The 22,569-nt window shown below is 33.6% G+C and overlaps 4 protein-coding genes across 6 annotated transcripts; 2 read left to right on the forward strand and 2 right to left on the reverse strand.

Annotated features, from left to right (window-relative positions):
- Positions 1-499: 499 nt before the first annotated feature.
- Positions 500-7,723, reverse strand: LOC133034783 (feruloyl CoA ortho-hydroxylase F6H1-3-like). 2 transcript variants are annotated; one of them, XM_061110172.1, is made up of 3 exons: positions 7,003-7,723; positions 5,605-6,190; positions 500-4,585 (listed from the first exon to the last, which is right to left on the reverse strand). In XM_061110172.1, the coding sequence occupies exons 1-2, from the start codon at positions 7,494-7,496 to the stop codon at positions 5,605-5,607; spliced, it is 1,080 nt and encodes a 359-aa protein (XP_060966155.1). In that variant the 5' UTR covers positions 7,497-7,723; the 3' UTR covers positions 500-4,585. The 2 variants fall into 2 exon arrangements, with proteins under 2 accessions (XP_060966155.1, XP_060966154.1); XM_061110171.1 differs by lacking the exon at positions 500-4,585 and adding an exon at positions 4,654-5,242.
- LOC133034149 (putative disease resistance RPP13-like protein 1) lies at positions 703-2,417 on the forward strand. The gene is made up of 3 exons (XM_061109180.1): positions 703-1,075; positions 1,466-2,292; positions 2,409-2,417. Exons 1-3 carry the CDS (start codon positions 703-705, stop codon positions 2,415-2,417), a joined length of 1,209 nt encoding a protein of 402 aa, XP_060965163.1.
- LOC133034780 (putative disease resistance protein At3g14460) lies at positions 2,605-4,847 on the forward strand. The gene is made up of 2 exons (XM_061110170.1): positions 2,605-4,613; positions 4,733-4,847. Exons 1-2 carry the CDS (start codon positions 2,605-2,607, stop codon positions 4,764-4,766), a joined length of 2,043 nt encoding a protein of 680 aa, XP_060966153.1. The 3' UTR covers positions 4,767-4,847.
- A 10,405-nt stretch (positions 7,724-18,128) lies between the features above and the next one.
- Positions 18,129-22,560, reverse strand: LOC115720907 (DNA polymerase zeta processivity subunit). Of its 2 annotated transcripts, none has more exons than XM_030650116.2 (6): positions 22,420-22,560; positions 20,731-20,943; positions 20,545-20,616; positions 20,239-20,351; positions 18,853-19,042; positions 18,129-18,699 (listed from the first exon to the last, which is right to left on the reverse strand). In XM_030650116.2, exons 2-6 carry the CDS (start codon positions 20,759-20,761, stop codon positions 18,512-18,514), a joined length of 594 nt encoding a protein of 197 aa, XP_030505976.2. In that variant the 5' UTR covers positions 20,762-20,943; positions 22,420-22,560; the 3' UTR covers positions 18,129-18,511. The 2 variants fall into 2 exon arrangements, with proteins under 2 accessions (XP_030505976.2, XP_030505977.2); XM_030650117.2 differs by having other exon boundaries at positions 20,731-20,855; positions 22,420-22,557.
- Between the last annotated feature and the right edge of the window lie 9 nt (positions 22,561-22,569).

Here is a 22,569-nt window from a genome sequence, read left to right on the forward strand (position 1 = left end):
TTTTGGTCAAAATAAAATTTAATAATAATCCGATCTAAAGGTGTTATGACAAAATTGTTTACATTTTCTATATCTGTTCTTGTTAAGAATTGTCTTCAAGTTGGTTATATTAAAAAAAAAAAAAATCAAAAATTAAGCTTAGGGTCCTATTTTTACCATTTTAGAAAGTACATAGTCTATTTTGTCATTTAACAAAACAGAAGGTCTAATCGATACCTTTTGCAAAATACAGGGTCCAAAATAGTATTTACTCAAAATATAATGGCCTTGAAATTAGAGTATTATTAATGATATGATACTTTTGGGGAATGACCATTACATTAATCATAGTTACCATACTACCTACTGAAGACTATCATTGACTTACTCCATAATCCATTATAATTATGCTCTCTCTTTAAGAGTTTATGTACTTACTCCTACTATTTGTTATATATTTACTGAGGATGAGTTGACTATCATCATGACACCAATTAATTAAGATTTCTCCTCTTATAACTAAAAAATAATAACACTATTATTATCTGCACCTGCAATCACCACAATTAATGGATCTGGCTTTATGCCATTGCACACACAACAAAATAGTCAACTCATATCTTAGTCATAACTTTTGACAAATGGCAAAACTCTTTCACACATAGAGAGTGCTCAATCAACATATCTTAACACAGAAGTACCAGATCAAGAATATAGCTGATCATGGCTGAAGCTTTTCTCACTGTGTTGTTTGACAAGCTATTTGAAAGTTTAGACTCTCCAGAGTTTGCCAACTTCTTCCAGGAAAAAAAATCAATTTGTGAGCAGCTGAAGGAGTTGAACCTTAAGCTAAAGGCAGCTAGTCTACTGGTAAATGATGCCGAAGAGAGGCAACTCAAGGAGCCGGGTGTGAAGGAATGGTTGGATGATCTTAATCATGTAGTTTACAGAGCACAAGACATGGTGGACCATGTTGACTATCAAATCCTATCCAACAACCTTGGACATGAATCTAATAGTACTGATACAACTACTGTGCTTATGAAAATGAAATTCTTCTTCTCTTCTTTGACTGAATTCGACAGAGCTATTCAAGGTGATCAACACTACAATATTTTTACAATTTCTCATCAATTATTATGATACAATAAATTAATTTATCAAAAAAAAAAAGGGATAATGTTTGTTCAGCATGAAACTCACCAGTCAATTTGTTAATTTAGAGATAAAGACCCCATTAAGAAATGGAGCTTCTCTCTTCTTGTTGTTAGTGTTAACACTTAGAATGTTGCAACAGGTGGTTCATTGTATATAATATAAATATATATAGTTATATATTCACTGGATATTATGGTCTTGAAACATATGATTAATGGGAAAATAATTAACTTATTTTTACATCAAAATATAATGTGTTAATCACAAAAATATTATTATGACAAAAAAAGAAGTTGCAACTAATAATGTCTTTCATTTCCTTGGGCAGCGGAGATAGCTAAAATCTTGGTTGATATAAACCTTCTTTTACAGAAAAGAATTCTCCTGGGTTTGAAAGAAGATATTCAAAGCACTATCTCTTCACAAAGATCAGTTGTTTCACTGAGAAAACAACACCGAGTTCAGGTACATGGAAGAGATGATGATAAAGATAAGATAATGGAGTGGTTGACAAAAAAGGAAACATTAGGTAGTCATAAGATTGGTGTTCTTCCAATAGTTGGCACAGGTGGACTTGGCAAGACTACTCTTGCTCAGCTCGTTTACAGTAATACAAAACTAAAGAAACATGGTTTCGAGCTTAAACTATGGGCTACTTTATCGGCTGAGTTTGATATTAAAAGAACAATGAAGATCATTTTGCAGGCTGCTACCGATTCCCATATCACTACTGATGTTTCAGTTAAGGAACTTCGACGTAGACTAAAAGAAGCCTTGAGAGCCAAGAAATTTCTCATTGTTCTTGACAATGTGTGGGATGAAAATGAAGACAACTGGGATGCCCTGAAGCTCATCTTCACATCTGGTGCCCGTGAAAGCAGGATTATTGTGACCACACGCAGCCAGCAAGTGGCCAAAATTGTAGGCACGGGGAAAATTTATGAACTATCACAAGTATCTCCTAGTCATTGCTGGAAAATATTTATGGATCATGCCTTCAATGGAGATTGGGAAGCAAATAAACATTTGGAAGAAATTGGAAGAAGGATTGTAGTTGAGAAATGCAAGGGCCTCCCATTAGCTGTGATATCTGTTGGTGGTCTTCTAAAATTCGAAAACAATCCAATCAAATGGGAGGAGATCTTAAGGAGTCATGTTTGGGAATGGTGTGAAAGCCAGAACAATAATATAGTTCCATGGTTATGGTTGAGTTATCGTTATCTTCCTTCATATTTGAAACAATGTTTTGCTTACTGCTCTATGTTTCCAAGGAATCATGAATTTGAGAGGGAAAGAATGGTCTTATTATGGATGGCAGAAGGGTTTTTGGAAGATAACCAATTAGAGAAGACACCAGAAAAAATTGGAGAAGAATATTTTGACAATCTAGTTTCGAGATCATTGTTTCAAAGATTGAGTAGATATGACTCCAAATTCATCCTGCATGATTTGGTTCATGACTTAGCTATGTTTGTCTCAGGAGAATTCTGTATGGCAGCAGAGGACAATAATAATTTAAGGAATCTTTCAAATAAGACTCGCCATTTATCGCACACAACAGCACCTGTTACTGACTGTGACTCGGTTAGGGAAGGACTATCAAGAGCACAGAATTTGCATACTTGGATAGAACTGAGTACAGCATGTGAGAATAAGATAACTGTAGAATTTTTTGTAGAAAGAAAATTCTTAAGAGTACTATCTCTGCATAGTTTTTCTGTGTCATTTGTGTTGCCAGATTCAATCAATAAACTTAAACATCTTAGGTATCTAGACTTATCTCAAAATATTATAATAGAGATACCTTCTTCTATCTGCATGCTATACAATTTGCAGACACTGCTATTGTCATGTTGCAGAAACCTTAGAAGATTGCCAAAGGACATGGGAAGGCTAATAAACTTGCGCCATCTTGATACTATTGGCTCGCCACTAGACGAAATGCCTCCACAAATGGGAAATTTGAAGAAGTTGCATACATTACCTGAATTTGTTTTAGGTAAAGGACATGACAATGCTTCAACCATTGAAGAGTTGGGAGAGCTTCAACAGTTAAGTGGAGAGCTTTATATTACAGGTATGCAAAATGTAGCTAATGTAAATGATGCTCTTAAAGCTAATTTGAGGTATAAGGAGAAACTTACAGGCCTAACCTTTCAATGGCTGGGTGAGACCACAAACACAAGACTAGAAACAGAGGTACTTGAGGCACTGCAACCTCACACAAACTTGAAGAAACTCATAATTTATTCGTATGCCGGTTTTAGTTTCCCTAATTGGATTGGAGATTCATCATTTTCAAATGTAGTGTCAATTCATCTGAGTCATAATAAACATTGTTGGTCCTTGCCATCATTGGGGCAGTTACCTTCACTTCAAAAGCTTGAGATCCAAAGCTATCATGGGGTGGAGACAATAGGCGCTGAGTTTTATTATGGCAATTATCCGTCCAATAATATTACTCCATTCCAATCACTAGAAACTTTGATATTACATGACATGCCAGGATGGAAGGAGTGGTCCACTATTGGGAGTGATGATAGAGATGGTGGTGTACTCAAACTTTTCCCTTCTCTGAAAGAGCTTAGTTTGAATGGTTGCCCAAACCTGAGTGGGAGCTTTCCTGATCTTGACACATTAGAAATTCTCCATATTTCAGGTATATATGGTTGTTACTTTCCAGAACCTCAATCATATACATGTCCCAACCAGTTGTTGTGCAAGAAACTGGAGTTCCCGAGGAGAAATTGTTGTGTTTCTATTACAGAGTTGATAATTCAGTTCAGCGACTCAGTTAAGTCATTCCCTTTAGACTACTTCCCAAGTCTGAAGAAGCTGATCTTTTTCGATTGTTCAAGCTTAGAATCGCTCACCTTTTCAAAAGAAAATGGCATTTCAGAACTCCATTCACTCATGGTTTTGGAATTCCACAATTGTAGAAATGTCATGGCATTGCCTCAACACATGCAAAAGCTTCTTCCATCTCTTGCTACATTAAGAATCTACCAATGTCAAGATATTAAGTTATTTCCTCATGAAGGATTGCCATCTACTCTAAAAGAGCTTCATCTCTGCAATTGCAGCCAACTGGTGGCACAACACAAGCACTGGGGTCTGCAAGGACTAAACTTTCTCAAAAAACTAAGTATTGATGGATATGATGGTGAAATAGTGCTTGATTCATTTCCAGAGGGATTGCTTCCCATCTCTTTAACTGAACTGTCACTGAATTATATTCCAAACTTACAAAAGCTAAATGACAATGCCTTTCAACCCCTAGCATCTCTTCATAAGTTGTCACTCCAAAGTTGCAAGAATTTGCAAGTTCTGCCAGAGCAAGTGGTCTCGAGCACATCTCTACGCTCTTTGTTCATCGATGGATGTCCTATCCTTGAAAATAGGTACCGACCAAGGAGAGGTGAAGACTGGCATAAGATTTCTCACATTCCTATCATATCAATTGGTCACTGGTCAAGGTTAGTAATAATTGAATTCTACTTAATTTGAGTGGTTGTATTTTTCATGGAGAAGAACGGTCTCTTATTTAGTGTGTTTATGTTAATTTTAGAAGACTAAACTAGCTTCCATATTGTAGTGCATATTACAGGACTGAAGAAGATGATATATGAGGACTGCTCAGAGAAGGAAAAGAGACCATCTCATTTCATTCTACGCACAACAAAGTTTGTCCACTGCATGTACGTACATATGTATATATATATATATATGGTAGTGTACGTAAAATCATCTTTAGTTGCTGAACTTGAATGTGAATAATGTGTAGCTCCTTACAAGAGTTAAATGTAGTATATGCTCATTATAAGTTGTTGGACATATAATGGAAGATACGAAATTAGTGTCTAATTTCTGCCTACGGTTACCAACTTACCATTTCCTGACACTACTTACCATAAGTGTCTAATACAGTATATGAAAGCCAAACAAGATAGAGTTGTTAAAATGCACCCTAATCCCATCAACATTTTTAGTTGTTAAAATGTATACTTTATGAAGTTTTACATATATGCAAAATTCACCCCTTTCTAATTCTAAAGGGGCAAAGCTTCAATCTCTCTCCTAAAAATGGAAGTTTCAAAATTCACCCCTGAAAAAAAAAATCGGGAAAAAAATGTATGTATTTTGATTAGTTACAACATATATTTGTAATTAAAAATAATGAATATAAACATAATAATAGTTTTGACATATTAGTTAGACTATCTCACACATGTTATAGAATTCAATGGTTCAAATCCTAGTAAAAGCCTCCTTAACTTTAGTTGAGTCCGCCACTATTATTTTGCAATAAGTTAAATACTGAAAATTATAAATATTTGTTGCGCAAGAATATAGTAGCATTTGCAAAGTTTTCCATATTGCTTATCTCTTTAAATCATATTGACATAGTGAATTTAAATTATAAAAGATATGACACTTTACATTAACCATACTAATGAATTGACTTACTCAAACATGTAACTTGGCGAATTCAATAGCCTTCTTCCCATCATGAGGCTTACTGAAGAAATGGCTGAAATAATCCGAGTACTTAACCTGTTTATAAATAGGCCTCTCTCCACTCTCCAATACTTGTGGCAAAGGTCCAATTAATGCCTGGGGCTCTGGATTCACAAATATAGGGATTGAAATCCTACTCGTGTTCCTGTTAGGCACTGCCCGATGCTCAACGCTCTTGTATAGATCATTGCTCATTATCTGAAGCACATCGCCGACGTTGATCACCAATGCACCATTCACAGGCGGCACATGGATCCAACTGTCAGTTATGTCGCCTTCCCGGTGAACAAAGAGCCCACCAGAGTCGTCTTGGAGGAGAACAGTGATGGTTGATATGTCTGAGTGGCGGCCAACTCCTGCTGTGAGTTCTGGGTTGGGACACTTGGGATAGTAATTAAAGTTGAGCCTCATTGCCCCCATTAGCATATGTTCGTTCTCTTTATCAATCTCCTTCACATTCAGTTTGTCTAGTAGCACTTGCAATAGCCTTTTGATCACAATTTCAGCTCTCTTCATGTACTCTATTGCTTCATGCCTAGTATTTTTTTGAGTCATTAATAAGAGAAATAAGAATTAAGTTCATAAAAATATTGCATCACAGAATTATACATAAACACTCAATGTAATTAATCAATCTATTGTTTTCTAATACATCAATTGAACCTTAGATATAAACAAAACAATTTGTCAGAAAGAGAAATGCAACCAGTTGTTTAAATTATACAATCAAGGAAAGGAATATCCTCATTTAGTTTGTTATGTTTTCATGAAAAACATATTTAACATTATGTGTTTTCAATGATATTTAACTGTATTTCATCATATTTTTAAATTGTAAATATTCGTACCCTAAATTAAAATTTAATCAATACAATTTTATTAATTTAATTAAATAGATCTTAATTATATATAATCAATTTATTAAATTTGAATTTAAAATTTATAAAATTTTAAGAGAGTTTGATTGTGTTGATAAAATTTTATCAAAAAAAATTTAATCAATACACTTTTATCAATTTAACTAAAGTACCCTAAAGTGATATATAATCAATTTATTAAATTTGAATTTAGAATTTATAAAATTTTTGAGAGTTTGATTGTATTAATATTTTATCAAAAAATTTGAATTTATAGTACTAAATATATATGATTTTAAAATTATTATTGAAAACACTACTAACTTTTATCAAGATAAAATAACCAAATCCATTTATTTAAACAGAGAACAGAATTATTGAATACAAAAACACTCATTTGTAATTGTTTACACATCACGAACAAAGATCCCAAAACAAGTAAATGGAAATTGAAATATATCTTTTATAAAAGAATCTAAATTGGACAAACCTACATTCCGGAGGCCAAGAGGCGGAAGCCTCATCCTCTGAGACATAGAGCATCATGAGATAGTCTTTCCACTTCAAAACCTGCTCCGCTCTCGGGCTGAAGCTCGTTGCCAATCGGACACTCTCCGATGGTGAATCTTTCAGATATTTCCTCTTCTCCGGCACTGGTAAGTCGAAAAATCGATGGACGGAGGCCTTGAGGCCGTGGAGAATGTCGATCGGAATGCCATGGTTTACAATTTGAAAGAAACCCCAGTTGGCTGCAGCTTCGCAGATAGCTTCTTTGACTTGAGGATCGTCCGAGTTGGAGAAATCTATGATGGGTATGGTGGAATGTTGGGTGTTGGTTATGGAAGAGTCGAATCTCTCGTGAAGTGGTTGGATATATTGTTGTGGTACAGCTTCGATGCCCAAATCGGCTAGACCCTTTACGCCATTTCCTTGGTTCACTACAAACTCAGTGACGTTGAATGAATTGGACAATGCAGATGCCATCTCCTTGGCTACCGAAAAGAAAGATGATCTTTTTTTTTTCTCTTCACGAGAATTTAGGAGAAATTAGATTATATAAGTGAAATTTGTTAAAATATATTTAAAAATTTAGACTATTCTTTCAATATACCACCTTTAAATAACTCTAAATATTCTCCAAACACTCTAAAATCTCAAAATTACTCGTACAATTCAAAAGCTCTCTTCTCCCACTCTCTCTGTCTAACTTCCCTCTCTCTCTCTCTCTGTTATTGTAACACCCTAAGATTTAGGCACGCTACCCAATATGATTAAGAAACCCTAATCCCCTAAACGAGATTGGTTTTAAAATAAGCGCGGAAATTAAAACTTTAAACGAAAACGGAATAAAAATAAACTTGTAATAATTTTAACCTTACAAACAAAAGTTACATGTTTCGGGATCCCAAAAAAAATCATTTTACAAAATATTACAAGTCTTTTCTCCTTAGCCGACCTAAGCGGCAAAAATAGAGTTACAAAAGTTTCAACGCTGGTAGACCCCAACCCGCTTGGTCTAGTGTGGCCCGAACATGTACATACATCGCCCAACTCCCATACTCATGGCTGATCAGAGATAGATTTACCCTTTCCTGCACAGTAGAGCACCCGTGAGCCAAGCCCAGCAAGACAGTAAGATATATCGTTAATCATATATAACTCATCACATAAATAATAATAATGCCATTTCATATTTGTACGTATGACACGGACACACGTGTTACGCTCACACGCCTATTTATGTCTATGTGGCATAGACCTACGTGTTACGCTCACACGTCTAATTACAATAAGGCCTTAGAACGGTTCATCTCGGTTCTAGTTACCGAGTCCAACCCGATTATGCCTTGAACACATAACCCTTTACTTCAATATACAGCTATATACATCGTGGCATAACAATTACATATTAACAATTCACTTGGGTAATAACCCTAAGCCAATAAACCGCTCACTTTAGAGTAATAACTCTAATCCCGGTTTCTAGTTTCTCATATAAATCACATTCCATATAAGCGCCATTGCACATATCTCTACGTGCTAACTACTGTCGTACCTGATGTCCCACAAATATGGAGATTCCAAATCCCCGGGTGCTCCTGACCAAGTGCCGGTAATCCTAGTCACAATTCCGGGATACACAAGTATAGGGTTAATCCCAAAATCCATTTCCACAAATTAAAAACTGGGCATTTAAATTCCAGATATTCAGATAGAGCTCGGAACGAGCTTTCCAACGATATAAAGAACGTCCCAAACAGAGTCCCGAGTCAAAAGTTATGACCAAAACAAAAACCCGAAAAAAATACAATAAGCTGCCAAAAATGGTCGCGGCTACTGGGTTTAAAAACCCAGGAAACCCAGTTTCCAGCCACGAAAATGCATCCAAAAACACCAATTTTCATGCTATATCAACCCACAATCATACCAAACTTTCACCTAACATAAACCAAGTAATTAGAGAGGAATTACACCTAATTCACTCTCCAACAACACCAAAAACCAGCAACTAAAAATCAGCCTTCAACAATGAATTTCAGCCCCAAAACTCATCCATTTCAACTCAATTCACAACCAAAACTTAAATCCATTAAATAGATTTTCCAGTAATTAAATCAAAAGCTTAAAACACAATTCATGCATTAAAAATCCAATGGTTAAAACCCCAAAAATTCAGATTAAACATCATAAACTTCAAAGCTCCAACTTGAGCAAAATCACCAAGAACTTCAAGCTCAAGAACTTGAACTTGAACAATTAATTTCAAAGTTCAATAACAAAATAAAAACACAATAAAATTCCTTTTAAATTCTGTCTAAACCTAACCCAACATCAATTCAAAAGATCCAAGTACAAACATGCTCAAATCAACAAGAAAACACCAACATGCATCTCAAGACCATCCCAACCTATTTCATGCTTTTCAACCATAAAATCACAGCAGCAAATTCATTAAATTTCAGCAATAGAAAAACTACCTCAAGCTTCAATGCAATGATCAAGCCACAACTCCTCAAACAATTCTTCAATTTCAAGCTTGAGTACCAAGCAAATCACCAATTTTTCAACCAAATACAAAGAGAGATAGAGAGAGAAAGGGAAGGGGGCTGTTTTAGGGTTAAGGTAAATGCAGAAAATGAATTTCATTTTTTTTTACAAAGAATGCCTTTAGTTGAAAATAAATCCAAAAATACATATTTACCATTTTGCCCCTAGGGCCATTTCTCACATACTCAAACAATCAAGGGCATTGAATTTATTTCATATATAACACATATTTAAATAATTTCAGATTATTCACACATAAATAAAATGCCAATAATTTATCCCAAAATTATATTTCGGCCCCGAACCCGGTTCAGCCTGAAATACCCGATTGTGACTATACCGCGCCAACTTGTCAGAACACACCTGAAAAAGGACACACCAGATATACTATATAATAATATAGTTCATAAGCACATAAATAAATTAAATTCACAGTTTTACCCTTCTCGAGTCAAAATTACTAAAATGTCCCTAACTCACCAACGGGGTCTTAACATGTCATTTCTCATATTAATTCGCATATAATAAATTATAATATAATATAATTCTACAATAATACTCAATTAACTAGTTAGGGCTTTGCTAATCCATTTCCTTAATTCCAGGGTATTACAGTTATTCCCATCCAGCCCCAAACCTTTCAAGCCCCGACTGTCACGAGCTCCGACCGACCAAGACGACCCACGACCGAGAAGACCCATGACGACTCGCGACGACCCACAACAACCCACGAGAAGCACCCAAGACAACCCACGACCACCGCATTTTTTTTCTAGTTTCTGACCCATCTAGCGCTTGTTTTTTGCATTTTTTTTTTATTTTTGACGATGTCGCAAAACATCGTGAAATCTTGAAACATCTCTAAATGTCTCCAATTCACAACAATACTTGTTTTTTGCATTTTTTTTCTAATTTTTGACGATGTCGCGAAACATCGCTAGATGTCGCTTTATCGCGAAATCATGAAAACATCTTTAAATGTCTTCAATTCACAACATCGCGAAAACACATCGCGAAATATCGCTAAACATCGCTAAATATCGCAAATCATCACTAAACTTCATCCCTGACCTCAGATTTGTTCTATCATTGCAAATATATCGTTAAATATCGCAAAATATCGCAAAAAACTGGTAAAACAGAAGAAAAAAACGCAAAAAACGAGAGAAGTTTTTTTGAAATGTAAGGCGGCCGAACAACACTAGCTCCGGTGATGGGTAGTCCGACTGGTAGAGTATGTGCGTGTGTGTGGTGTGAGTATCCTAGAGAGAGAGAGAGAGATGAATGTTTGGTTTTTATTTGTTTAGGGGTAAAATTAGATGAGAAAAATGGTGTAAGTAGCTAGCATATTTTTAGTGGATAAATTAATTTTAAGCATATAATATCAAATTTCTCTTATATAATCACTTTATTTTATTTGTTTTAATTTTTACTTTCATTCTCATATTTTTGAAGATTAACCACTTTTATAAATAATGTTTCCATTAAACCTCTTAAGTTAATATAATTATATGATAGACTTAAGTAGTGAGTGAAGATATATTAAACAACTCACTTATAAAAGTGGGTATATTTTAATAAAATAAATTTAAGGGTATTTTTGATTAATTGATACAAAAAAGAAGTATTTCTCAACTTATCCCAAATAAAAAAACCTAAAAACACACTATATAAAACTATTTAATTCTTTGGCCCCATCATGGTACTCGTCTGTCTTTCACGAGAAAATATCTTACCAAATGGAACTGAATTTACTTTGGTTTTTATAAAAGAAAACTTGAACTGTTGAATAAACTTCTTTTGGAGGTTCAACAATGAATGCCCTCCAAGCAAAACTTACTTCTGGAAGTTGAAATTTTGTTGGAAATTGAAGAGGTGGAATCCCGCCAGCTTGAAATTTGGAAACAAAAATCTAGGGAGCTTTGGTATAAACATGGGGATCGTAACTCCAAATTTTTCCATGTGGCTACTATTATCAAGCGGAAGAGAAATTTTATTAGGGTTGTTTCTGATAATGGAGTGAATTGGATTGAAGGCCGACAAGCAATGGGAGATTATTTCATCTCTAAATTCCAGGCAGTGTATTCCACATTCTTCCTTGTTTCTCCAAATCTCGTTCCCTATGTCCAACAGGTGGTTACTAATGAGATGAATGTGACTCTTTTGAGAATTTTTCTGCTTCTGAGGATTCGGGATGTGATTTGGTCTTTGCCGGCTCTTACAGCTCCGAGGCCTGATGGTATGCCTAGAAAATTTTATAAGGATTACTAGGATATAGTGGGCAATGATGTGGTTAACACTGTTATCCAATTTTTTGAGACAGGTGAGTTTGTAAAGACTTTGAATCAAACTTTTGTTGTGCTTATTCCAAAAAAACTAGGGGCACATACTTTTGATGAGTTTAGGCCAATAAGCTTATGCAATTTTGCGTATACAGTCATTTCAAAACTCTTGGCAAATCGTTTGCGGCCTTTTCTTAGTGATATTATTTCCCCATTCTAGTCTGCTTTTGTTCCGGGGAGATGGATTGCGGAAAATAGTATCATTGCCCATGAGATTATGGATTCTTTTAAGAAAAGAAGCAGCTTGTGTAGCTATGTTGGCCTTAAACTTGACATGTCTAAAGCCTATGGTAGGATCGAAAGGAAGTTCCTGGAACAGTCATTGAGATCTTTTGGTTTTCATGAGAGATTCATTTCTCTTATTTTGAAGTATGTCTCCTCAGTTTCTTACCCCGTTCTCCTTAATGGAGGCCCTCTCAGACAATTTTGTCCTCAAAGAGGATTACGTCAGGGTGATCCGTTATCATCGTATTTGTTTATTATCTGTAGTGAGGTTCTTTATCAGATGTTGTTGAAACAGTTTGAACAAGGACGGTTGCATGGTTTTAAGATCAATTCTCGATGCCCTTCTATCTCTCACTTGATGTGTGCAGACGATACTTTTGTTTCTGTAGAGCTGATTTGAGAGAAGTTGTTTGTGTTCAGAAGTGTCTAGAGGATTATTGCACGTGGTCTGGGCAGGTTATCAATGTGGGGAAGTCTGCTATTGTCTTTTCAAAAAATGTTGAGGCTCACAAAGAGTGGATATTTATAAAGCATTGGGTTTTCGGGCTCTGAATCTGCATGATAAGTTTTTAGGGAACCCAATATTCTTCTTTAACAGCAAGAAAAAAGATTTCCAATTTGTTAGGGATAATCTTCGTGCTCGCATTGAGGGATGACGCTGAAAAATTCTCTCTCAGGCGGGAGTGACTAGGGGTGTTCATCCGATCCAATCCGCACTTTTTTGGTCAAACAACATCCAATCCGCACTAAGTGCGGATTTCATATTTTGGATCCAATCCGATCCGCATAAGAGTTTAAATCCAATCCAATCCAATCCGCAATAGTGCGGATTGGATCGGTTATTTTGGATTGGTTACTTTTTTAATAATAAATTATTTAATATTTCATAGAAAAAAAAATAAAAAAAGACTATTGTTTCTTAATCTCTAATACTAATCTATTTCCATCTCTATTTATATACAAATTAAACCAATATACATATATATTAATATATATATATATACTTATGTTTAGATTTACACTAAAATATATATGTATCTAATTACTAAAATAAATAAGCTAGTATATATATTTAAACTTTATGTGTATGTGTCTATGTGGATAAGAATTATTTTTCTTGTGTTTTTTATTACAAAATAAATAAAATGCACCAACTCAATATATTACTAAAAAAGATTAAGAAATTAGAAGTTTGTGTCTTTTTTAAATTAATATATATTACATATTATAATTTTTTAAAAATATATATAATTAAGTGCGGATTGGATTGGATCGGTTACTTTTTGAGGTCAAACAACATCCAATCCGCACAAGTGCGGATTTTAAATTTTTCAATCCAATCCAATCCGCACAAGTGCGGATATCCGCATTTTGCGGATTGGATTGGATTGGATCGTGCGGATTGGATTGGATCGGATACTTTGTGAACACCCCTAGGAGTGACCACTCTCATTAGATCAGTGGCTTTGAGTTCTCCTCTTTATACTATGTCTACCTTTCTCCTTCCAAAAGGCCTTTGTGAAAAGTTGGATAGGCTTGTCTGAAAATTTTGATGGATGGGGAGAGTAGATCGTAATCGCTATTTGGCTTTGGCATCTTAGGAATCCATTTGTCTTCCTTTTGATAAAGGTGGCCTAAATTTGAAATGCTTTAAAGATATTAACTTGTCACTTATTTGCAAATTAGGATGGAAATTAGCTTTGGGGGATCGATCATTGTGGTGTCGTTCCTTTTTGGCCAAGTATTGTCATAATTCCTCTTCTTTCTGGTCGTTAAATGAACATGGTCCATTGTCTTTTGGAGCTCATGGAGTGATGGCTACAAGAGAGGTTCTTAGAAAAGAAACTTGTCTCCTAGTAGGCCCTAGTACTGCTATTGACATTTAGAAGTCCCCCTAGATTCCTTGGATAGCCTGGGATAATTATCGAGCTGCTTTTAATCCTATTATTGAGGTCTCCCCATCTTTTGTTACCCCTTGTTTGGTTAAGGCAAATGGTGATTGGGACTCGAACAAGCTTCACCAATGGTTTGTGCCTAGCTTGGATGAGTCAATTCTTTCTTTGAAGAGGTTGCCACCTACACACCCTAATGAACTCATTTGGAAAGATGCTCATGATGGTTGTTTCTCTACCAAACTGGCTTGTAGAGCTCTGATTAAGCATCAGTGGGGCCATCAGGACCCTCTGTGGGAAGAACTTTAGAAGCTTAAGGTCCATGAAAAACTTCATCTGGTCTTGTGGAAGCTTGGAAGAGATATTCTTCCTTTTGGTAGCCGTCTCCAATGGGTTTTTGGCAATAGAATGACTTGCTCCATCTGTCATGTGGGTGAGGATTCTTCCAACATCTCTTTTTTAGCTGCCCTGTGGCTAAAGGAGCTTGATTTTTTAGTCAATGGGGATTGAGAACTGATGATTTATTTTTTGATAATTCTTTTGTCTTATTGAACTGGATCATAAATCCTGATCTTCATCTTGGCATTCCCCTTGATCTCAAGGTGTAATTTAGTATTTCGTAGGATGTCTGTGCTTTGAGCTGTGGAAGGCAAGGAATAAAGCTTATCATGAGGGTATTTTTCCATCGGTGGCGAGCTTATTAGCTTTAGCTCAAAACTCTGCAACCTAAATTTCTTAGGTCTTGACTCCTGAATTCATAAGATCTTATGTAGCTCCTAGTGCTGATGACGTGATGCCGGTCTTCCTAGTAGACATTGTTTGTATCTTTGTGGATGTTGCTTGTAGAGGCTCGTGGGTTGTGGGAGCTATCATTGTGAAGGACAATAGTGGAGTTGTGTTGGAAGCTTTGACAGTCAAGTTTGATATCTCCTCTCTTCTTTAAGGAGAAATCATTGTTCTTCTTCATGCAGCTTCTCTCTGCTTCTTGCGTGGCTGGCAGAGTTCAATTCTCCTTTCAGATTGTAAAGTGTTGGTGGATGATATTTTGGCTAAAAAGGCTCCATGCTGGCAAGATAAGTATTTATTTAATCTTCTTTTAAATTGGCTGGATTCTTTGATTGATGCTAGAGTGGTGTGGATTCGCAGGACTATTAACCTTCATGCTCATGCTCTTGTAGCGTGGGCTGCTGCTACTCATTCTATTTTTTGGTTTTGTGTCCTCTGAGGAGGTGGAGCCTCTTGTTTCCACTTAAGACTTTATCTTTTTGGTTGGCCTTTGCCTTTTTAATGAAATGTTTTTGTTAAGAAAAAAAAAATGTACGTTATATGTATGGATTTGTACTACGTAAAGAATATATTAGAAACTATATTTTAATTTCAATAATTTTTATTTTATTTATAATTTTTTTTAATTAATATTCAAACACTTTAAAAATAACTTCATTACGAAAACAAAAGAGTTACAGAATAGTTACCCAAAACAAGGTGCAACTTTTATTTATTTTGTATTTTCAGCTTTAATCAAAATCATAAACTTAGTCAAATAGATCATTTTTTATGGCTATTTAGGATTTTTGCCTACAAATTATGATATATCTATTATTGTGCTCTTGAATTTTTCAGCCGTTAAAAATAGTTCACAAACTATTCATACTAGGAATGGTTCTTCTGTTAGGTTTTCTCACACGTGATAAATAGAATGATGACGTAGTTGTTTAGACAATTTTCATATCCGCGCCACATATATAATTTAAAATTTTAAAAATTATATTTTAAAAAAAATCATTAAACTAATGTTATTCGGGTTTCCAGAATGATGACGTGTGCAATTTCAAAGCCCAATACCAGTTAGGACAGGCCCAGACATGGGTCCAATCTGGTTAACTCCAAATCCATTCCTCTTACAAAAAAAAAAAGGAAAATTTACAAAAATACTGGAATTTGGGTTAACTTTTACAAAAATACTGTCACACGGAATTTTTTTTCAAAAATACTGTATTTTTATAAAATATCAATAAAACACCAGTGAAAACAGAACAACTCAAAACAACAGTAGAACAACTAAAAAACACCAATATAATACCAGTGAAAACTTAACACAGTATACTGCAATATAAAACTTATAAAAAAATACAGTAAAAAAGTAAAAAATACCGACTGACAGTATTTTTTGTAAAAAAATAGCAAAAATTAGTATACCATGTAAATTCCCAAAAAAAAAAAAAACAAATCCATATATTAACACTTAAGCAATAGGCCACTTGCTCTGAGTCAATTCCTATAGGGTTGAGATGCAAAATGACCCTCAATTTGGTAACTAAGTTAGTAAATGTCCACTTTTTAAAAAAATTAAGAAAATGGCCAAATCTAATAAATTAGATAATAAAAATTATGAAAGTAGATTTATCACATATTTTTTTTAAAAAAATATATATAATAACAAAATTAAGTTACATAATTTTTTTTAGTATTGCATATTATGATATTGTAACAAAAATAAATAAATATATTAGATCATTTAAATATATACAACAGTATTAGATATATCGTAGTACAGAAAATTAATATACCGTAGTAATAAAATTATATACCACAAAAAAATTATAACAATACTAAATTAATACTCAAAAAATATATATATCATGCTAACAAAATTATATATACCACCATTAAAATATGAATACATACAAAAAATTTATATATAATAAAATAGAAACTAAATATCATATTAAATAAATAATATATTATAAACAACAAAAATCATATACCATACAATAAAACGTATATACCTACAATAAAAAATAAAACAAAATAATATAATATTATTAAAAAAAATTATATATATCATATTAACAAAATTTTATATCACCTTTATGTATACTAAAATAAAACTAAACATTCATTATCTAAAATAAAATGATATACTATACAATAAAACTTATATACCATATAACATAAAATATATACCTTACAATAAAAATATATATAATAATAACAATAAATAAAAATAAAAATATATAGGATGCTAATAAAATTATGTATTTTGTCAACAAAAGTACAATAGAAAATAAAACTTAAATATTATTTAAAAAAAATTATATACCGTATAACAAAAAATACATATACCATACACCAAAACATATATACAAAAAATAATAATAATAAAAATATAGATTACTAATACATATATATCTATACTATACTAACTAAATTATATACCACAATTAAAATATATATACCATGACCATTGTATATAATAAAATAAAAACTAATTAAATATTATTTAAAATAAATAATCATACAATCAAAAAATATAAAAATAATAATCAAATATATGTAGCATGGCAATAAAATTATATACATACATTAAAATATTTTTATTATGCTAATAAAATTATATACCACTATTATACATATCATAATAAAAAATAAATATCATCTAAGAATAATAATATACCATACAACAAAATAGAAATATACGGAAATGCAATAAAAATCTATATACCAACAACCCAAAACAACTCATAAAAAATTAAAAAAAATTGACATAACTTTAAAATAAAAAAGATTTTAACAAAACTAATATAGATATACCATAATGTTTAAATAATTTGCTTCTAATTCTAAAAAAAAAAAAAAATTGAAATGAGGACATTTACTAACATAGTCTTATGATTTAGGGTCATTTGCTATATTTTTTTGAAATGAGGATATAAACTAACATACTCCTATGATTTAGGGCTATTTACTATAATTTCCCATTCCTATATTGGGTATCCCTTATATATAAGGTTCCCTTAGTCACCATCAACATAACAAAATGATAATTAAATTGGGATTTTGTTTAGATAGCCAAGGTCATATATTTGAGCCCCCTTCTCATTTCCTCCTGTCCTTATCTGAAGCTCCATTTATTTTTCTATAAAATTTGAAGATCATTTTACTACACATCAAAATCAGAAATAAAAAAGAAATTTCAAATTAACAAAAGATTGGAATAAAGATTTCATGTTAGGGTTTGAGAGATTCAAAAGAGACATAACTTTAGTGAGAGTGAAAGGTGGTGAGAAGTAGGTGAGGATTCATATCAGATTCTAGAGACTTGCACTGAAGTAGAAAAACTTGAGTCTTATATAATATAAATATGGGATCAAAAGCAAGAGTGAAATCTTGTGAGAAATTTTTACAAACACTTAATAGTGACTCAGTGCCTTAGCCATAACATGAAATCAACAACTTAATTTTATGAATCCAATAAAAATGTACTTAAAAAAAACACTGTAAACTGAGACAAAAGGAAGTGGTTACAGTAAATGGGAGAGAATCTTAGAATCTACTCTGTGAAATCAATCACCCAGATCAAACCGAACTTGTGAAGAAGCAATATTTATTTATTTACTTTCGAAGCACTCTTGGTGAGGAGCATAAAGCACAAGTCCTCACAAGAGTTCTTACAACACATGTAAGAAGTTTTAAGTATAACTGGGGAAGCCTAATTCAGACTTGGATGTTCTAGGTATAACTGTAAAGACAGAGGTTCACTACTCATTGACTTGATTGGAGTTATCAATGGAGGTTGATGCCATTGTTTTGTGTCTGTTGGAATCCATAACCCTGCATCTTTACTTGTACTTTTATCAGGGAGGGATCGGAAATAAGCTGTAATCTCCCACCTGCAATCTGTACACACGCACCAATTTCCAACTTATGTAAACACAAACGAGTGAAATTATTCATTTATGCAAAAGCACCAATATCTGATCAATGCTAAACCCAAGATTGACATAAGCAGATGAAATTGAATACAATATGCGAAAAAGTAGTAGGCATTACCATGAGAAAGAACATTAGTAAGTGGTTCTGAGACAGAAAGCTTGATCAAAAACGACCTAAGGGAGAACTCCAAGTCGGCTTCTTCAACCTTAGAGCCATAAGACTGGTTCACCACAAGCTTGAAGATAAATCTTTCCACAGGGTTGTTGTCTGCATTGAAGAAGATTACTGCTACTCTTTCAACCAAATCCTAATTCAGAAGAGCATTATTTTAGGGGAATTTCTTGGTAGTTTAAAAGGATAACATTGCCAGAAAAGTAAGAACAATGTAACCAGAAAGCATATACTATGATCTTGTTGAATTTGGTTAAGGCAAATGTTGGTCGACTTGTAAATGAAAAGTATACAGGAATCTTTATTCAATTTTCCCATTGCCCAACATCAGGTAGATATAGTGCTATGTCACTAAAGCAGTAGAAACAAATTTTGGATCAATCAATTTCTGTCTTTTTAACTATTCAGTGAAATTGCTAGAATATTGGAAATTCAGATTGAACAGCCTTAGCATGAGGCAGCATGAGCAATACCCCGAAATACTAGTACATGGTGTCTAATGATTACTTTTTTCGTAGAAACCCAAGCAGGATAGCTCAAACAGTCAAGACATGTGGTTTGATCCCACAAGGACTAAGATTCGAGTTCGTCCTGGATACCTACATAACAATTTCTATATCATTGTTTCAAAAAATATTATTTTGAATAGAGAGGGTTTCTAAAGATTATTATGGGTGTCTAGCAAGTATCATTTGGTGACAAAAGGTGTGAGAAACATCAACTTTAAGTGAAATTCTAGGATCTTGTACAATTCAAATCCCATGGACAACATCTAATAATTTACTCAAAAAAAAGTTATGCAACATATGCAAATGCAGAAAAGAAACACATAATTGGTGGGATGCCGATTTCAAAGACCAAATATTAACAAAAAAAAACATTCTCAAAATGCAAATGCAAGAAAGAAACACACTTGTGATGAGAGGTCGGTTTGGAGCTTCTAAGACCAAAATCCAAATATAAACAATAAACTTTCTCAAAATGCTAAACATTCATGGACTCCAGAGTGCTTGTGTATGCTTTATGGTCTATAATGGCTATGCTGATTGATTATGATCAAAATCTTAATGATTTGCTTCTATTATTGTGTTTTCTTCCACAGTTAGTGCATATGTAATTTGTGAATCTCTCACATGATTAGTGCAATGTGAAGGTTAAACTCAATTTTGAATCAATTTAGCTTACAATTCTTTTCATTGTAGTGTTTCAATTTGTTAAGGACAATTAATAATAATAAATTTTGAGAATAATCTAACTTCACCTCTAAGACTCCAATTATGGATAGAAATATCTAGAAATGAAGTAAACAAAGAACAAAGGACCAAGGCCAACCTTTTCAATGAAAGGAAGAAGTCCCCAAACTGAAGAATGGATATAATCTCTAAGTTCGGGATGGCGAGCTCTTTGAACTACCAAATTCATATACCTCCTTCTTTCAAAAGCACCTTCAAACAAGACCCAAAAAATAGATCATCTGTTATTGAAAAAGCAATTCTATCACTGGGACCACAAGTGCAATGTATGTCAAGATTTTCATTGAAGGAAAAAAGAAAAAAAAAATCTCATTTTTATCGGTAATATTGAAACACAAATTTTCTTGGCAGCCAAACACTACAAAGAAACAATGTAAAACCAAACCTGAAGGGTAAACTCCTTTAAGGAAAACAACTGAAGTAATTGCAACCTCCAAGAATTCGAGCAGAATCCGAACTGTTCCACATGCATGGCTCCATATTAAAATTAAAATTAAATCACGCAATGAGATAAAACTAAAACTATCCCCACTAAAATAACTAAATAAAAAGAAGGAACATGTTAAGGAACCTTGAGGAGATTGATTATCTTTATGGTCCATGATAATGCAGAATGATTACCCACGATTGAAGATGATAATAGCGACCATAAGATGGAATTGGCCTACTTTGTGGCTGCTGCCTTTAGATTTATAACTACAATATGTGATTATTACAAGATACATCAACAATTGCCCAGATAAGAGTCCTGACGACACTACAATGAATACAAGAACGTCTCCATCTAATTTAAAATAAAAAAAACAATCAGAGAAATGCATTTATGTGTACATTAGAAGTCTCATTAAAAAGATTCAGAATATAGCAATAAAATATGAAACAATATATTCAAATGACATAAGAGATAACAAATTCATAACTTAAAAACACAGCCCAGCAAGCTTCACTTTCTCCATTTTAACACCCAAAAAGAAACTTGGGATAATGAATAATCAAATAAAAATCCAACACATAACTATATATAAGATATAACAACTCAAAAAAAAAAAAAAAAAAAAAACAAATGGGTAATGGATATTATCTAGACAGCATTGGCATTATCTTGATCTGAGTTATCATTAGATGCAGGGTGATGCCTATTGCGGCGAGCTCAAGCTTGGGCAGCGGCTTCTTTTGTTGTCATGGGTAATGGATATTATCTAGACAGCATTGGCATTATCTTGATCTGAGTTATCATTAGATGCACGGTGATGCCTATTGCGGCGAGCTCAAGCTTGGGCAGCGGCTTCTTTTGTTGTCATGGGTAATGGATATTATCTAGACAGCATTGGCATTATCTTGATCTGAGTTATCATTAGATGCAGGGTGATGCCTATTGCGGCGAGCTCAAGCTTGGGCAGCGGCTTCTTTTGTTGTCATGGGTAATGGATAATTCATGATTTGACTCTTTAGAGTGAGTTATTGGCTATTTGGCTTTCCTCTCTACATCACTACCAAACTTTGGAAAGGTAGTTATGAACAATCCATGCCCCCCAAACCACTAGTGGTACTAGCATACACCCTCTCAATAAAACTACGAAGAATAACTCGACCCACATCAATGGTTTTCCCTTCCATTATTGCATAAACCAATTAAATGTGATCCATTTGAATATCAGAGAAATGAGCAGAGGGGTATAAACTGGCGTTGGCAAACTCAAGCTTTGGCAACTCTATTAAGTTGACAAAAGAACAAATTCTCATTGTCATTCTCATTAAAAGTAAACCGGGCTCCCTTAGTAAAGATCGTTTGAACAAAATCCAACTAAATACAGATGATCAAAATTCATTAATCAAAACGCATCTTCTTCAACTTCAAAAGTAATGGGTACCATTTTCTTTCTTACAAAACATTTACCATCTCTTGACTCCAGAAAGTTAGCATAAAATTCTTATATCATTGACTAGTTGAGTTTAAGAACATTACGGTCATCAAATTTTTACCACCCCCTTTAAACAATATTAGCTCAGATATACCACAGCTCAAATTATAGATAGGAAACCACATATTGAAATCATAGCTGCAATTGAAGTTCAAGTATGCGAATATAACTTGAAACTTACGATTTTCACTCAATTATTTTACAAGAGAAAAGCAAACAAACTTGAAATCAAAATAAACTTTCATTTAATTGAAACGAAACTTCTTGCAACTAAATAACCCAAGAACCAAAAAAATGAAAAAATAAAAATCCATAATGAGAAGCATGAAAATACTGACCTGTGTGAGGCTGGGCGTGGTGTTGCAGAGACCAAGGTGAGTGCGTACTGTAGTGAGATGAGGTACTGAGAGAGAGTGAGAAATAAAGGGTTTAATGGTTGAGGGTTATTATTGTAAATTTATTCATTTTGCTCTACGGCCCTTTTACTT

This window comes from Cannabis sativa, chromosome 2 (genome assembly GCF_029168945.1).
Source record: "Cannabis sativa cultivar Pink pepper isolate KNU-18-1 chromosome 2, ASM2916894v1, whole genome shotgun sequence".
Taxonomy (NCBI): Eukaryota; Viridiplantae; Streptophyta; class Magnoliopsida; order Rosales; family Cannabaceae; genus Cannabis; species Cannabis sativa.

Bases quoted from the DNA above. Each gene is read 5' to 3' on its own strand.
- LOC133034149 (XM_061109180.1), top strand. From the start codon at position 703: ATGGCTGAAGCTTTTCTCACTGTGTTGTTTGACAAGCTATTTGAAAGT. The intron at 1,076-1,465 runs GTGATCAACACT...TTCCTTGGGCAG, and splicing joins ATTCGACAGAGCTATTCAAG to CGGAGATAGCTAAAATCTTG.
- LOC133034780 (XM_061110170.1), top strand. From the start codon at position 2,605: ATGTTTGTCTCAGGAGAATTCTGTATGGCAGCAGAGGACAATAATAAT. The intron at 4,614-4,732 runs GTTAGTAATAAT...TCCATATTGTAG, and splicing joins TCAATTGGTCACTGGTCAAG to TGCATATTACAGGACTGAAG.
- LOC133034783 (XM_061110172.1), bottom strand. From the start codon at position 7,496: ATGGCATCTGCATTGTCCAATTCATTCAACGTCACTGAGTTTGTAGTG. The intron at 6,191-7,002 runs GTTTGTCCAATT...AAAAAATACTAG, and splicing joins TCTTGGCCTCCGGAATGTAG to GCATGAAGCAATAGAGTACA.
- LOC115720907 (XM_030650116.2), bottom strand. From the start codon at position 20,761: ATGGACCATAAAGATAATCAATCTCCTCAAG. The intron at 20,352-20,544 runs GTTTGGTTTTAC...TCTTGTTTGAAG, and splicing joins TAAAGGAGTTTACCCTTCAG to GTGCTTTTGAAAGAAGGAGG. The intron at 19,043-20,238 runs GTTGGCCTTGGT...CTTCTGAATTAG, and splicing joins TTCTTCCTTTCATTGAAAAG to GATTTGGTTGAAAGAGTAGC.